This window comes from Mustela nivalis (genome assembly GCF_964662115.1).
Source record: "Mustela nivalis genome assembly, chromosome: 7".
Classification (NCBI taxonomy): Eukaryota; Metazoa; Chordata; class Mammalia; order Carnivora; family Mustelidae; genus Mustela; species Mustela nivalis.
In genome coordinates this window covers 91,593,984-91,611,462 of record NC_139026.1, presented here as the reverse complement: position 1 = coordinate 91,611,462, position 17,479 = coordinate 91,593,984, and the positions used below count along the sequence as shown (strand labels likewise).

General features: G+C 40.0%; 1 protein-coding gene across 6 annotated transcripts in view; it reads left to right on the top strand.

Moving 5' to 3' along the window:
• CBX5 (chromobox 5) overlaps window positions 1-17,000 on the top strand; it is a 38,050-nt gene extending 21,050 nt beyond the window's left edge. For 3 of the 6 annotated variants that reach the window (XM_082741583.1, XM_082741584.1, XM_082741585.1), the window contains exons 3-5: window positions 3,162-3,348; window positions 6,863-6,960; window positions 8,629-17,000. In XM_082741583.1, coding sequence (XP_082597709.1) covers window positions 3,162-3,348; window positions 6,863-6,960; window positions 8,629-8,779 — 436 coding nt within the window. In that variant the 3' untranslated portion in view covers window positions 8,780-17,000. Of the gene's footprint in view, window positions 1-3,161; window positions 3,349-6,859; window positions 6,961-8,628 lie in introns of all 6 variants that reach the window. The other 3 variants (XM_082741580.1, XM_082741581.1, XM_082741582.1) reach the window with 1 other exon arrangement.
• Window positions 17,001-17,479: the final 479 nt, after the last annotated feature.

Here is a 17,479-nt window from a genome sequence, read left to right as displayed (position 1 = left end):
TAATTCTCTTCCTCAGGATGACTGATAACAAAGAATGGATTTTCCAGAACCCAGTGCACTGGTAGGAACTGGTACAGGCTTCTTGGAGTGGCTTGGATATAATGCAAGGCACATGGGGAATTCTACATTTCTGGTGGCCACATTAAAGAAATTTTTTAAAAAAAGATTTTATTTATTTATTTGACAGAGAGAGAGATCACAGTAGGCAGAGAGAAAGGGGGAAGCAGGCTCCTTGCTGAGCAGAGAGCCTGATGTGGGGCTCGATCCCAGGATCCTGAGCCCGAGGCAGAGGCTTCATCCACTGAGCCACCCAGGCACCCCAAAAGAAATTTTAATAATTTATCTAACAGTGTATCAAAATGCTTTTTCAACATTAATAGTATAAAAATAAAGATATTTTACATTACTTTTTTCATGCTGAGTCTTAAAAATCTTGTGTATTTTACATTTTATAGCACATCTCAGTTCAGACTAGTCCTATTTCAAGTGTTCAGTTAGCCACATGTGGCTAGTAGTTAGCACATTGAACATCACAGCTTTAACATGTAGGACTTATATGTACTAAATGGTACATATAAGTACATATAACGTTACTAAATTTTGACGGTACTTTTGGACAAAGGTCTGAATCAGGAGCCTTTGGAACATACCTAAGGTTATTTTATTACATAAGTCAGCGTTTCTCATTTGGAGCACTTTTGGCGTTTTAAGTAGGACAGTGCATGCACTACAGGATGCTTAGGATCTCTAGCACAGAGAGCATGAAATGGGGCTAGCACAGCAATCAGAGTATGTCCTCCATATTTCTGAAGAGGAGTGATATCACCACATCCTTTAGAGTTGAGAAATTATGAGTTTGAGAGACCTAGAAATAGGAATTAAAATAACATTGAAAGATTTTAAGGGTGTTTATTGGGCTCATTGAATTACCATTTGAAGTTGTTGGTCATTTCGAAGGTTCGTGAGACTGTCTGTATTTGAGTTACTGGTAACTTAATAGATTAAAGAGGGAAAAGGAAGTTTGAGGTGGATGGATTAAAGCACTTATCCTTACTTTCTCAGAAGTGCCCAGGATTTCATTAAAAGACTAAAACAAATTTTGCCCTGTTAGCATTAGCTAACTAAGTACCTACTCCATGTTGGGCAGTGGTCAGATTCTTCTACTTCATGTGTTTTCTTTCATTCTCATAACAGCCTTTAGAGGTATTTTCAGTTTATAGTTGAGGAAGTTAGCGAAGCTATTTGCCCAAGATGGCATAACTGATAAGTGCTGGCACAAAGATCTAGTATCAGATTTCTTTGGCCCTAATGCCTAGGCTCTTTTTAAATTATACCATGCTGTCTTTTGGGTGGAGATTGGTTGTTGTAGAAGCAGCAATACCAATATGGTAGGAAAAGAGAATCCCATTATAGGACTGTCTTTCCTTGCTATCCATAGAGATTTGCTCCTCTCCCTCCAAGTCTGCTTGCTTGTGTTCAGTGTTGGCACACCTCTTGCTTTTGGTGTCTTAATTTCTTTTGGTATCCTAGAAGAAACTATGTGGTTTGTGGATTTGGGGGAAAGTTACTGTATGAGATGGGGTTTTTGGTTTTTTTGCCTTTTGCTGAAGAACCAAGAAGGAGAGGCTTTTCTAGTTTTAGCTCAAATGATTTTGAAATAAATCTTGTCTCATTTTCAAGCTCTTTTTGCAGAAAGTTTTAAATCTAGAGTAAATACCATATTTTTTCCATTATTCTCCTTCGAGTCTAATTATGGTGTGTGTTCAAACCACGCCCATCTAAAGATACCGTATTTGAAAACCAAAATATTTTAAATGGATAGTACATACATTAAATAATTTTTACCCAGGTCAATGAAAGGATTGTAGAAACTTCCTATGATATATTTCCAGATATACTTTAATATAAACTAGTCCTTACTATTTAACCAAAAGAACTTCTGCCACTGGCTAGGAGTGAAGAGGATGCCTGGTCTGGTTTTTCCTATGGAGGTACATCTCATGATTTGATTCCATAAGCCTATAATGTAGTTGATAGTTTGGTTTTCTGAAACCCCTGCCAGGAATAGAGAACAACTTTGTGAATAATAACTGTTTTCCTCATAATAGGACTCCCTTGACTCAAGTTTAGTTAGATTCAGTTATTCGGTTTTTTAAAAATATTAATATTAATATTAATATTTGTTTTTGTTAATATAAAAATGTGTTTTGACTGCCTGGTAACAGTAAACTTGATTCCACAACATTGAATTAATGTACTCCAATCCCACTTCTGAGTCGTCTTCTTACTGTTCACCTATATTCTAATGATTTAAGCCCTTATACTACCTTTTTTATTAATAAAAATCTTGCAGTACTTCCAATCTTGAAATACTTTATTGACATTTGTTCAGAATGTAAGTAACATGTTAAAGATAGTGTAAACTGGGGATGCATGCTTTGTTACATTCTTCTCAGGATTTGCATAGACGATTATATGAAATCACATTTTATAAATCAGAATTCATATTTTGAGTTTTAAAAAACTTTTGAGGTATCATTTAGATATTATAAAATTCATTCATTGAAAGTTTACAATTCAGTGAATTTTAGTAAATTCATAGAGTTGTCAACCATTACCACACTCCAGTTTAGGATACTCCCATAATTTCCCCAGATTCTCTTGAGCTCATTTATAGTTAATCTCAATCCCACATTTTGTCTCTAAATGTGTCTTTCCTACATTTCATATAAATGGAATCAGACAATATATAGTCTTTCTATCTGGTTTCTTAGCATATTATTTTTGAGGTTCTTTCATGTTGTGGCATGTATTAATTAGTATTGTGTACCTTTTGTTGCCGAATAGTATTCTCCTTTATAAATGTACCACATCTATTCATCCATTCACAAATTGATGGACATTTGAATTGTTTTCTGTCTTTGGCTATTGAAATGCTGCTACAAGAAATTGCAAGTTTCTTTGTGGATATATTTTTTCATTTCTGTTACCAAGATTCCTAGGATCCAATTTGTTATCTCTTTTAAGTGTAGGTTTTTGTTTTTGTTTTGTTTTGTTTTTCATTTTGCCTACTTGTCTTCTTTAAAAGAAAGCACTGGATTTTTTCCCCTCCTCATTCTCTTCTTTTCTTTCTTTTTTTTTTTTGAATTCTTTGTGCCCAGGGAGCACAATACTTGGGAACCTGAGAAAAATTTGGATTGCCCTGAGCTAATTTCTGAGTTTATGAAAAAGTATAAGAAGATGAAGGAGGGTGAAAACAACAAACCCAGGGAGAAGTCAGAAAGTAACAAGAGGAAATCCAATTTCTCAAACAATGCTGATGATATCAAATCCAAAAAAAAGAGAGAGGTAAGCTTCTTTCCCCGCTTTTTCTACAATTGTTTTTGCCTCTTGCTGGACTCTCCTTACTCCCCAAGTGGTATTTTGGTGGTTTCTGTTCTAATGATGGCCTGCAAGGTAAATTGTTGAACAAAAGAGCTTCCAGGGTGGTGTGTTGATTAACTATAGCGCCCCCTCATGGCTGAATGAGAAATGTACTGTATATTTCACTGAATTGTATTAAAGTGGCAAAATTAAGACCCTGTAAAACAGCAGCTACTCCCTCTTTTCTCCATAAATGGGCAGCTAAGTTATCTTAGCAAGGGAGGGACTTGGTGAAGTTTTTAAGGGTAGAAAATGGCTTTAAAAAGTTTAGTACTTCTTGGAGCACCTGGGTGGCTCAGTGGGTTAAGCCTCAAATACATAAATAAAATCTTTTTTTAAAAAAAGTTTACTAAGTCTTTCTTCCTTTTGTTTCAAAGATAGCACTTATTTTCAAACTTTTATATTCCTTTTTTAAAATTGATGTGAAATTCACATAACACACAACCATTTTATTTTTTATTTTTTTATTTTTTAAAAGATTTATTAGAGGGGCGCCTGGGTGGCTCAGTGGGTTAAAGCCTCTGCCTTCAGCTCAGGTCATGATCCCAGGTCCTGGGATCAAGCCCTGCATCGGGCTCTCTGCTTAGCCAGAAGCCTATTTCTCCCTTTCTCTCTGTCTGCCTCTCTGCCTACTTGTGATCTCTGTCGAATAAATAAATAAAATCTTAAAATAAAAATTTATTAGAGAGCGCGTGTGCGAGTTATTGGGGAAGGGCAGAGGGGAACGGGATAGAGTCACAAGCAGACTCCACCTGAACACAGAGCGCAACGTGGGGCTTGATCTCAAGATCCTGAGATCACAACCTGAACCAAAACCAAGAGTCGGATGCTCAACTCACCGAGGCGCCCCACAGTTAACCATTTTAAAGCATACAGCTCAGTGGCATGTGTATTCTCTTTTGATTCTATTATTTCTGCATTTTCTAAATAAATTAATTTTCATCTTCCTTTTGAATCTTTATTGTTCAGTTTGAAAAGTATGCTTATGAAATTTTGATTTGATGTAGTTGCTTTAGTTCTTCTGATCATTAATTCTTAAGTAACTCGTATAAGCACTATTCTTGCCTTTCTTTTTTCATCTGTATCTTTTTCATCTTTGTACACATACAGACACACACATTCCCCCTCCCAGCTTCCATTCCTTTCATTTATTTCAAGGTTATGAAGACTTTTGTGGTGAAGCATGTATCATACCCTTAACGTTTAATAAAATAAAAGCACAAGTCCACTTCTGAATCTTCTAGCATCACTGCCATAAGCATCTCTGTTTATCTTCATTCTGCTTGATACCCATCTTTCCAGAACGTTCATTCTCAGCCCTGGCTCACATTAGAGTCATAAAGGTAGGGCGGGGGGATTTTTAAAAAGACCCAGTATCCAAGATTCACCCCAGACTAGTTAAATTCAGATTTCTGTGAGCTGGACCTAGGCACAGAATTTTAAAAGACTGACACAAGTGATAGAGAAAATGGGAGATCAGTGTTCCAAAAAGAATTGAAGTAAGTGAAAAATTGGAGGCTGCAGGTGGAAGTGGACTCTAGGTTTGTGTTTGTCTGTTTCCGTGATTAATTTTATTTTTTACAACCTTACTTTTAAAACCACTCTATTCTGGTGAGGTATGTATATCATTATGATATAGTGTACTGATAAGGAATTTGAGAGTGCCTTCTCTAAGGAGCTAAGACTTGTTTCTTTCTTTCTATTTTCTTTTTTATTAGTCCTTTGTATTCTGGCTTTTGGCATTTGATTCATTTTCAAACTAAGTAAAGAGACCAAAAAACAGCACAGCAGAAGACTTGTGACTAGCCATTTGTGACATACAGTGTGTATTTCCTCAACCTAAGGTTTCTGTCCTTTTCAAAAAGGAGCAGTCTGGCTTTAGACCTGCTAGCCAACATAGAGAGTTTCATTCCTAGGCCAGGTTCTGTTGCTGCTGACCTTGAAAACAACCCCCACACGTCCTTTGTAATGTTCACCTGGGGCCCCTGGCAGCATTCTCAGCAGTGCTGGCGGCTGTCAGGTAGATAGCTGGGAAGATAGGTGATTGTATGTATTAAAGGTACAGGAGGGGATTGCGTTTCTTTCTTTAGACCACTGCAGAAGAAATTTGTTAGTTGGCATTATGCCTGATTTAAGATTACTGCCTGTGTGATGATTTTAGCATTTTCCTCGCCTCGGCTCCTTTTCAGCAGCTTGAACATTTTTCTTCCCTTCCCTCTCTATGTGGCAAACTGTTTTCAGCCCCCAGCTATGATTTACGACTCCGTTCATGCGCCAGCATTCCAGCTGTGAGCAGCTGTGTGCACATCTGGGAACCTCCTCCCCTTAAGCGCCCCCAAAAGAGGCTGTGTTTTTGAGTCAGTATCTCCCCTGATCCGTGGATGGAATTTCCTTCCCAGTGTGGGTTCTGGTATCTTTGGGGACCACCTGGATCCTGAATACTTTGTATCTCTCAGAAAAAAGCAGGGTGAATGTCAGATCAAAGAGATTTTATTATGAAAATCAGACATCGGAGATTTAGTTCATTTGGGCAAGTCTTACTAAATCTTTTTTATGTTGCCACTAGATAAGTTTGCACAATGTTCCATAATAAGGTTTTTAAAATTACCTGGTTTGTTTAAAATGTCACTGTTTTGTGCTTAGCAGTGCCAGCACACCCGAATCGGACTCTGCGCCTTGTCTCAGTGGCATGATTGCATTTTGAATAATCTTCAAGAAAATTGCCAGTTTGTTTTAAGTCATTGTCCAGTTCTATTCTGTAGTGCTAACAACTCATCCACATCAGGAGGGAATAAGCACAGACTAGGGCCTCTTCTCCCAAATGTGTGGGTGTTGTAGTATGTGAGCTCTGAAGGAAATCTGTTTTATGGTACTGCCTTGAATGATTCTTACCTCTGTTCTTTCATCAGTATAGACAACTGTGTGAAAAGAAGTATTAAAAATATTGGTCAGTGTTAAAAAGTATATATATATATATTGGTCGGTGTTAAGGTAAATTAAATGTCTAAGAAAATTAAGATTGAGAGGTGGTATATTTGAAGTTTGTAAAATGAAAAAGGCTTTAGTTCAGATAAGCATGGACTTGTTTATTATCTCAGAAGCAACAATTTAGGGGTATCAGTTCATAATATCAAGGAGATTAGAGAGTTAGAGTTCTTAGGTGATGCCTCCAGAATATCTTAAGGGCTATGAACAAGTTTTAAGGGCTGCTTCTAATTCTTGAAGGAGTATGGAAGAACAACTGCATCTTCTTACAAAAATATTTCTTGGCATCACTGTCACTGGCTGGCCCACTACTGTATTTCTTAAGTTGTAAGAATTCTTTGAATTGGTGACCAAAATGAACTTAGATTGTGCTTTGTTGAACTGAGAAACAAGTTTTTTTGTTTTGCTTTCTTTTTTTAAGCTGTAATCTTTCTTTATCTTCTATTTATAGCAGAGCAATGATATCGCTCGAGGCTTTGAGAGAGGACTGGAACCAGAAAAGATCATTGGGGCAACAGATTCCTGTGGCGATTTAATGTTCCTAATGAAATGGTGAGAGAGATTGGGCCTCACTGTACAGTTGTCTTCTTTGCTGGTGGCTTGAATTTGTATGGAAGATAGGGAGGGAAGATGGAGTATTCCCCAACTAAGAATTTTGATTATCAAGGATCTTTGGCTAGTATCACCTGTTAGTATTAATAGAAATTGTGGTTGGAAGTAGATTTAAGACATTCTCAGGCTTTGGTATTAAGCGAAATTATTTTAGCCCCAGTACCTAAGATAGTTTTGAGGTAGGAAACATATAGACATGACCTAACCATTTATTTACACAGTTCTGAATCATTTACCGTCAGACCATGAGCCTGTGGCCATAAGATAGGAGTTGAGTGAGGCTTTCTGCCATCACTGAGGATCAGAACAACTGAATAATGTCTAAAGAGAAGAATAATCTCAACAAAAAGCATTAAGACTAATACTAGCCAAAGTGTAAGTTACTTCATCCGGTGGAGGGGGCGTCTCTTAGAGGAAAGCGTAGTTACTTCCCCTCAATTGGGTTTCTTAAAGACAGGGTGAGATTTATGGTGTGGCCCTCACTGCCTCTCTGTTTCCAAGTGTTCTGGGCTTGTGATTTAAATTCGGTCTCTAAATAGAGGCTTCATGCTGCATTGCCACTGAGGAAGCTAATTTACTTTAAAGTTGTAGAATCAAAAGGTTTAATATTTTATCTGATCGAAATTTTGCTGGTAAATTACCCAGAAGCCTCGATTTGAAGAATCATTATACTCTGTCAGAAATAAGGAGCTGTACTGACTCTTTTTCCCACTCAGCCATATGTGTTACTTACAATTTACATTCACATACTAACTAGCTTTTTTTCCCACCACAGTCCAAATTTGAGTGTCTGCTCCGAGCTGTGTGTTTTCCCCTCCTCCTCCTCACTTATAATACTTAACCTCTATGAATTAAACATCTCAGTTTTCTCGAAAGGGAGGTAGTTGTCTTTGCTCAAATCTCAGTGGAATTTTAATTTAAGATACTTTTTTTTCCCCCTCAATTTGGAATACTGGTTAAGGGATTTGCTAGATTTTTTTTTTGTTATATATGGTAGTAGAGCCTTTGTAACTTGGATAATTGAAATTTGCAGCTAATTCCTACATTTCACTTTAGTGACTAGATTTTACATTCTCTCTTATTTCCCCATATGTGAATACTGTTGTAGACATGAGTTTCTGTTTTCTTATTATTCCAATCCATAGTTCTCACTGAAAGGATGAGTGTTTAAAAGGCCAAAAGATGAGGAAGGTTAAGACCCTTTCAGTCAGATGATCCGGAAACTGGATTGAACATTCTGTGCATAATCAATAGGACTGAGTGTAGGTTTGATTGTGTTCACTCAGTACCTACAAATCAAAATTATGGGAGTAAATTTCTATAACTTCATTTTCAGCCTTTTGATTAAGCCTGCTATGTTTTCCATCTAAGTTCTAGCTGAAGACTTCTGGTTCTGTCTGATGTGGTAGTTAAATGATACTCACTGATAATTTATTCACTTGAATTTCTCCTAGATAATATTGAGCTGTTAGGGTCCTTCTCACCTTGAAAGGAAGACGGAGAGGAAATTAAGTCGGTTAAACTCATATCAATATAAACTTTGGTTTAGGTAGATTCTCTCTCACTCTCACTTCCTCTCCTTCTAAGTCTCATATTCTCTCTTTCCAGGAAAGACACAGATGAAGCAGACCTGGTTCTTGCAAAAGAAGCGAATGTCAAATGTCCACAGATTGTGATAGCATTTTATGAAGAGAGACTGACGTGGCACGCATATCCGGAGGATGCGGAAAACAAAGAGAAAGAAACAGCAAAGAGCTAAAGGAGGGGGTGGTCTCTGTCATTTCTCTTTGTATATAATACATTCACCTCCCTGCCTCCTCTCCCTTCTGCCCACCCCCTTCTATCCTAAACACATCCATAAAAAAATGTGCTTATCACTGTGCTCCACAGGAGAAATGTTGGTATTGGTTCTCTTGTAACATAACTGATGGTCTGATTCATGATAAGTGTCTCTCTGTGAAGACCAGGCATTTACATACTGTGTGTAATTCCCACAATATTTTCCTTTGCCCTCATCTCTTCCTTCTGCTTCCCTGTGACCTCAAGATGAGTTTTAACTTTTTAATCACCTTAGAGTCTTGATCTTTTCAGGGTTGGTTGCTTTTTAGATTGGGGGATTTTGTTACAATGATGATGAGTTTTGGTTTCTTGCTTTGGTTCTTAAACCTGTTGATGACCAGCTAGCTTTTGTTTTGAGATGTTGGGATGGAAAAGATGTTCCCATCTTTTTTAAAAAGCCAGTAGCAACTGCCTACCTGTTGGGGCTTTCCCAACCTCGTTCAGCTCTACCCAGTAGAAGACAGGGTTCCTGGTGTGGTCATCTGGGCCACCCTCTGCTGTTCGTCTCCACTCATCCTCGCAGAATAGCTCTGTTCCTTGGAGAACTTGAAATGTTACACTCAGATTTGTCAAGACACTCTCAGCCCCAGGACTTTTGGCCTTGTTTCATAGCAATCCCTGATTCTGCTTCTGCAAGGTGGTGTAGTCTGTCCTAAAATGACAAATTATGAACTGTGGAGATTTTTAGCTATTCGTACACGAGGATGTTGGGGTAGGATACAGTTGTCTTTATGATCACCTTTGGTATATATGTATTTTTTCCTCCATCTCTCACATTTGGACTATATATGTAGGTGTGAGTGACTGCCTGGTGCTTGCTTGTGCCAAGGTGCTAGGCACCCTCCAGCCCTGCCAGCTTTTGTGGCCTCCCAAAGCATTCCTGGTACCAAAGAGGCTTCAGACCTGACCCTCACTTCTCAGTGGACCCAAGTTTCCCCTTCATGCCATTATTTTCTGTGGGGAATTCTTGGAGGGGAGCCATCGGCCACAGTATCAATTTTAAATATTCATAGCGTTTGTAGTCATAAATTTCTTGCTTTGTTGACTCTTGGATTTGCCACCAAGAGTCCCCAAAGGATTACTGCTCTTCCCTTTTTCCACCCTCAAACTCTTTGTTGTATTTTATTTTTAAAAATACGTTTCTGTGGAAGACTATCGCCTCAGAGTGACAGGTCCTGGCATTAGCATGTTGACAACAACCACCTGTCCCTGTTCAGAGTATTTCCCTTTTGCTTCTTTCTGCCCTGCCATTATATTGAGAGATTATTACCTAATCTTATCCTTCCATCCTTTTCCCCCCAAGAAATGCCCTATTTCTCTTTAGCCATTTTCTTTTAGTTGGGGGTGGGGGTTGGCTAGAGGATCAAGACTAAAAGTAAGGAGATAGCAGGGTTATGAGCATCCGTGTCCCAGTCCAAAGCTGAGGAATTAAGAATAAATGCTTGAACTAGCCTTAACTCTAGATTTCACCAGCCATTGAGGGTTTTTTTGTTGTTGCTTTTGATTTTTAAAACATATAGCTTTCTGGCCAGGAGCAGTCAGCCATTTCTAGATTCAGAGTAATCAGGGGAATGGATAGATTGCTCCAGTCCACAGATGAGCTGAATAATATGCAAATCATATACCCATTCATAGCATTTGTTACCATTGCTTTCCTGCTCAGCTGCTGATTGAATTCTGTGTGCTTGTATAAATTATGTCAAAAATTACACTGCACAGTTGAGAAGACAGCTGTTGCTGCAGTGACATGACAGACTGGAACAATGAAGCTTTTGGTTTAAGTCACCCAGGAAAATCCTTCTGAATGGTAATGTGATTGGGTGAGAACTCCTAACCCATACCTCAAGTGGGTAGGAGTTTTTAATCTCCATCTTTCTTTACTCTGAAAGAATTCAAGGCCTAGATCGAGTGCTAGATAATTGACAGTTGGTTAGTACTTAATCTGATGGGCATCTGAAAGAAAGAAAGGATAGTCAGGAAACAGATTTGTCATACAAGTAGCCAAGGATATAATTAGGATAGACAAGAATAAGATAGAAGTAGGCCAGAGCCCCGGAGGAGGTAATCTGGGCCTGTTGATTTGCAGGTGGAGAAAATGACAGCTTGTCCACAGAGCCGGTTTGTGTCTCCCAGGGGCAGTGGGCATGTAAACTACAGTGACTGTTTTTCAGACCAAAATCAACATGTGAACAAAGAAAACAACAGAATTAGTTGGTGCTGAGATTGGTCCTAAAAAAGCTGGGGCACGTGTTTGCTGTGGTTATAGGTAATATTTAAAACATTCATCAAAATGTGATTTTCTTTTAGCAAAGGAAGTGCCATCTACTAGTCAGCTTTTTAATATCTCACTTTTCACTCCATCTTTTCTGTTCATAGTTTACTGAATCATGATCTTGTACTGAATGCTGCCAGAGCAGTTGTTTTCTCCCTGCCTACCCACAACTGCTTCTGTAGGAATCTAGGGAGCCAGAGGCCAGCTCTGGCTTTAGCCCTCAGAAGAAAGGAAACCAGATGCCTGCCTTGTGTCTCTGGCATTTGTTAGTTCTGAGCAGCTCTCCTGGCCCTTGCAACCTCAAATGGAAATCTGTCCTTATGGGGCTTTTTCCTCAGAAGAGTTAGTAGCCATGGGCTAAGCACTCTTAAACATCTAGGTCTATGGTGTTTGAAGCACATTTTTGCTGTATTTATTTAGTCTTCTTCCAAAACATCTTTCTAATGCTGAATTTCTTTTAGTAATCAATGTTCAAGGGTCTCCCTTTCCATAGGAGTTAGCAGAGCAGAGTTTACCAAGGTCATTGTAGCTGCTTTTTGAGTCCTGCACTGGGCCAGTACCCTCATGTTAGGATTAGCCATTAGGTACATCAGCCCTGATGAAAGCACCCATTTTTAACCTGGAGAGAGCCATATCATTTTTCCTCCCACAGTCCAGTTTTAGTCTGTCCAAGGGAGCATTTGAGCCTGTGGTGGTTCCTTAATACAAGTCTAGGTGGTCCTTGGCTGGCCCCCAGCCATATCTGTGTACTGCTCTTTGTTCGTGATGCAGGTTAGTCCTGTGTCCATAACTTGAACAGTTAGGTTATTCTTAACTCTCTTCATTCTTGTTCTGTGGTTACCCTACAGTCCATTTTCCTGCTGTTCAGGTCAGATCCTAGGGCATTTTGGAAGGTACTTGGCATTTTCATCATGCCATTTTTTGGATCTGTGTTTAGTCCAGCTCACTGAAAGTACAGTAGGAGTCAGAGGAATCCATCTTGTGTCTGGGCTGGGGAGCACTTGTCTTTGCCCTTAGGGTTTGAGTTTGAGGGCCTAAAATAACTGCCTTCCAATGACATGAGAACCCCAGGCTGGGTTAGGGCATTAGATTTGAAATGTAGAGGTTGTTTCTCACCAGTGAGGTCAAAGGAAAAGCTCATTTTGCATCTGTGATTCCATCCTTTTGGTTTAGGTTTTTAGATGAAAAATTGTAGTGTGGAGGTCTTTACCTTTGTAATCAGATGGCCAAGCAAGCATACCTATGGCTAGGTGGAGAGATGAATGGTTTCGATCCAGTGTATTCTAGTTTCATGCTGGCTTTTTGGCTAATCATAAAAGTTACATTTTCAAAAACAGATGTTAGCAGCCTTTCACCCAGTAGTATACGATATGTTCAGAATTCAGTGTCCCCACCCAATTAATAGTGGTGGATTTGTATTGAGCTGTCCATACGGCGGCCATCTTAGTGTGCATCAACATTCATTTTACTCCACAAGCATTTTTTTTCGTTTTGGGGGTACAAAGTACAAGAAGATACAGTCCCTGACCTCAAAAAACTTTCATGCTGATGTGGGATGAACTGACTGTTAATAGTTCAGTGTAGTAGATGCTGCAGTTGGGTACACATTTCTGTGGGGGGACAGTAGGAGGGTGATGGTTCACAAGGGCATAGACCTGGACCTTGGAGGAATTGAGCTAACTGGCCATAGATGGACTACAACAAGGGCTTGTTTTATTCTAGAAAATAAGGATAACTGAAGGTTGGTTAGCAGTGCTGTTGCTTAGAGAGAAAATAACAGGTGAGTGGGGATTGAGAGCCCCTCATTTTGATCCCTGTTGTGGGCTCTTTGCCAAAGTATTTAATGGTCTAGTTAATCCTTGCCTGTGGAAAGTATTATCTGTGTTGCAGATACAGTTCTGTGGTGTTACATTATCATGGGTTCTATAACATTTATTCCTCTCAGACATTTTATCAGAGTTGCTCACACCTTTTTCAGTTTCTCATCCCTTTTGGAAAAATTAACATGAGGTTGGCTTTAAGCCTTAAACAGAGGACATACTTTTCAGTGACAAGGGATTTGCTCAAAAGAAGGCTTGGGGGTGCAGGTCTTAACACGTGAGCATCTACTGTGTACAGTGTAGTTTTATTCAACACTGCAAGGTGGTGATTTCTAGGCAGTCGTGTGTCAGCTATGTGAAAACCTCTCCTGAAAGTGCACATACCCTGGCGTTTCAGATTTAAGCAGTCTAGGGAAGGCTAGAGGGAGGCCCAGCCCTGCTAAGAAACAGTTTGACTTTAAGAAGTTTCTTAATTCTGAACTGTGTAACCACAGAGTTGACTAACTTTGGAAGTCAGAATTCCCAGGAATGAAGAGTAATTGTTCTGGAAAGTTAAAATGTGAAGGTTCTGTGGATAGCTTCATAAAACAATTCTAATTTCTTTGTGCTTGCGCTGGATTTCTTGAATTTTAAACTACCTCATCTTGTCTATTTAGAGTTAGCTTCAGCTTGTCATTGCTACTCTTTAACATCATGCTTGACTTTGGTTGTTTTCTGGCATGAAATTTTTTTTTATGTCCTGACAGCATGTTCTCTTGCCTTTTCATCCTGATCCTCATTTCATCATCTCATATTGTTGTTCTGTCAGAGAAATGTTTTAAAATAGTTTAAAATCTTGGCTTATGGGAAGAAAGTGATACTTAATGGTATTTGTCTCTGGGATCAGTAAGAAAAAGAGTTAAAACAAGATAGTTGGGGGAGGGGACAGAACCTGCGCTGGAGGCAGCTGAGGAGGGAAGAGCCATTAATTAAGACAATTTCAAAGTCAACTGATTGTGATCATTAATGTCACAATAGATCAAAACCTAATTATCACAGCCTAGGTAAGAGCCATCAGTATTAATCGGAAAATCTAATAGGAAACTATTATCAAGAAATTAGGCTAAATTGAATGCAATGAACTTTTTATCTTGCCATTCTGTTTGTGTGTGTGTGTGTGTGTGTGTGTGTGTGTGTGTGTGTGTGTGACAGAGAGAGATGTCCCCTGGCATTGGCAGGTGTGACCCTCAGTTGATCTATGTTCCAGTGGCTAATTCATCACACTTTTTGAGGAATTCCAAACAGACTGAACCTGAACAGTCTTTGTTATTTTAATGTCTTGAACGTTATCCTCACCTGTACTTGTCCATTGTGATCAGCAGTCAGTGAAAAAAGGTTAATATTTAGGGTCTCGGGATAGTTGGTCCTTTCTGGAATGAGAGCATCCCTGGTGGGCATTATACTGTGTGTTGGCAAATCATTCTTTGACTTTCTGATGTATGTAGAGTTGTGCTGCTTTGGCTATTGCGAGGGGGTACAGAGGAAGAGAGGGGCTTTCTGCCTGGAGGTTCTTCAAGGAGACCCGAGAAGATAGAGTTTAAATTGTGTCACAGGGCTTTTAAAGCTCAAGTCCGTGTGTTGCAGTTTCTGGTAGCTTTAGGATGTGATTCTAAGCTAGGACTGACTGTGGTTTTAGTTTTTTCCCCCTAGTTTTAGAAGGGTCATAATGATTACTACCGAAGTCCAGTTGTAAGTTCAGAGGTGGGGAAGGTATTTTTTTTTTCAAGCTTGATTTCATCCAAGAGTTACGCACCTGTCGGGATGTTAAAGAATATTACAAGAGTCTTACAACTAGTTTTAGAGAACACTTTATCCCCCCTCTCTGAATGGAAAACTAGGGGTCACTTTTTATATCCTTATTCTCCAGAACCATTCATGAAGATCCTGCCAACTCCTGCAGTTGGGCTGGCGCAGAAAGGCTGGAAAGATGCTGCCTTGTGGGCGTTGAGGGGAGGGACAGGCGGCAGCAAGAGGGTGTCTGGTGGCCAGATCCTGCCGCCTGGCTTAGCCCGGACAGAGTGCTGTGGCCACCATTGCTGGTTGCTAGCCTTGAGCCCCCTCCTCCGACCTTGCAGCTTAGAGCACTACCAAGACCACCACTGGGGACAAAGGTTCTTGCTCAAATGAGGTCTTGTTCTTGGATTTTAGGGCTTAGGAATAGGAGTTACTCAGTATAGAACTTTGGAAAATCAGTATGACTTACTCCCTCGCCTCTTATGATAAAGTATTTCTTTACAGAAGAATTCATGCCCTTAATGCTTAAAATGTAATTTTATTTGCAAAACATCCATTAACACATGATTTTTAGAAGCAGTCTGTTTCCAGAGTTCCTTACATTATGCCAGATAAATCATAGGCCCTCTGTTAATACTCAAGGGTTGGTTGAGTTCTTCTAATTTGCAGAGTGACTTGTACCTGCTGACTTCCTTTTGCTTGCACATGCACTCCAAGAAGTAAGGTGCCCTAGGGAGTGAAACAAGAATTGAGTGGATGCTGACTATGTGTGCCAACCTCATCTGACTCATAATGGCTGACCTTGGGCAAGTCACTCCTTTCAATGCCTCAGTTCCCCATCTGTCAAATGGGGTTGATGATACTGACCTACCTCACAGGGGTGTTGTGAGGCATTGTAAATCAAAGTTGGTAGAATACTTTAGCCGAAGTCTAAAGTCTAGACCTGACATAGGCTTTCCTCACTGAGCTGTCCCAAGGTTGGAACTCCTAGTGACCTCGGCAAGTTCTCTGCCCCCCACCCCTCATCAAAGCTGCTAGTTCAGATGTTGACAGTGTTTTTGTGAATGTTGGAGTCTTAGTAGTCCAGACATAGGATGTTACGGGGGAAGGCACTTAGTATTTTCCATGTCTTGCATCCACGAAGAGAGGCTGTTTCAGACCCAAGAGCATTGGATTAGGGAACTATGAGGCAGGGATGCTACTGCTTGTTTCTTTCTGCAGGTTGGGAATTAAGGTCCCATTCCCCATGGGATTGGAACAGACTTCAGCTGTCTCAGGAGAAAAGTGAATACAGTGGGCTTAATTTATATCATTGCTTTTATCATGTCCTCCCCCTACCCCCACCAAACTGAGTCACTGCACCCCTTGCCTCCCCATAGGAACAAGCTGGCTCAATAAACATAACCACTTTCTCCTTCCCCTACCAAAAAAGAGCCACCTTGGGAAAATTTTTTTCTAGAGCTATGTTTAACACTCTTAAAGCTTCATCCAACTTAACTGTACTCATTTGTCATCTTTTCTCAGTGTCCACAGTCTGAACCTGACTTTGACCTGTTTTTCCCTCTGGTTTGGGAAAAGTTTGGACACTTATTCCTATTTGCCCAAATGTGGGCTCAGCCAGCTCCTCTTCCCAACAGGGCTCTTTTTCCTTTCCTTCTCTTTGGCCCTAGACGTGTAACCCATTCAAAAGCACAAGGTCCTGGCCCCTTGCTGCAGTCACATTCTGGTTCTCCGTGCTTTATGGACTTGCTCTGTTCCCCAGCTCTGGTGGCACCAGGTAGTTCTGTGGTGTTCTGGAGGATGGAGAGAGCACAGTCTGACTTCCTGCCAAGTAGCCAGGAGTTGATTTACCCATGGCCCAGCAGCCTTGCCGCCTTTCCCACAGGATGGGATGTGAGAGAGACTGAGAGGCTGGGCATCTGCGTACTTTGCCCCATCCTGAATAGCAAAACACATCACATTTAGTAGCCAGATTTCTAAGTGGAAAAATGGGAAATTGAATTCTCTATGGACCTTTTTGGTTTGTGGGGGAGTTTTGGTTGTGTTTCTTGGTTTTAGTTCAGCCAAACATGTCGGCTTTTCATTTTTTAATTTTTTTTAGGGTAAGTGATATATATATATGTTCGCCTTTTAAATGTAAATGTTTAAAAGTAGGCAATTTATGTGTTTCCACAACTGACATTGATGCAGACCTCATTCTCTCCCCCCCTTCCACCCTCCTCTTTTCCCTCTTTTCATACTCTTGTATTGGTTCTAATAAATGGTTGCTTTTCAAATACGGATCCTGAGTGGTGGTTTGAAAATGTGGGTCTGACATCCTTCCTTAATTTGGTCCCTGGAATGTCAGCCAGTTGTCACACATGCCTTTCTGAAAGAGCCCGGAGACTTCCAGAACAAGGGCTTTCTTCTAACAATTGTTGGTCTCTGACTTGCCACAGGGTGGCGCAAACCTGAGGTAGTAAGAGACCCTGTTTCCTGTTTCTAGTCTGTTCCCTTAACCTGGTCAGACTGTGCCTTCCTGGTCTCTGCACTCCTCTCTGCTGCCAGGGGCTCAGAGAATAAATACTAACCTTCAGTAACCCAGAGATCCCAGAAGAGTCAGCTCCTGGTCATTAGAATTTGTGGAAAACCACATTGACAATCTAAATCAGGCTTAAAAATCCCAGTATATGTGAGCTTGCAAATAGAGCTATTTTATTATCTTTTCTGATTTGCTTCACAAATACTAAAGAAACTATTTCTCTGATGACCTGTT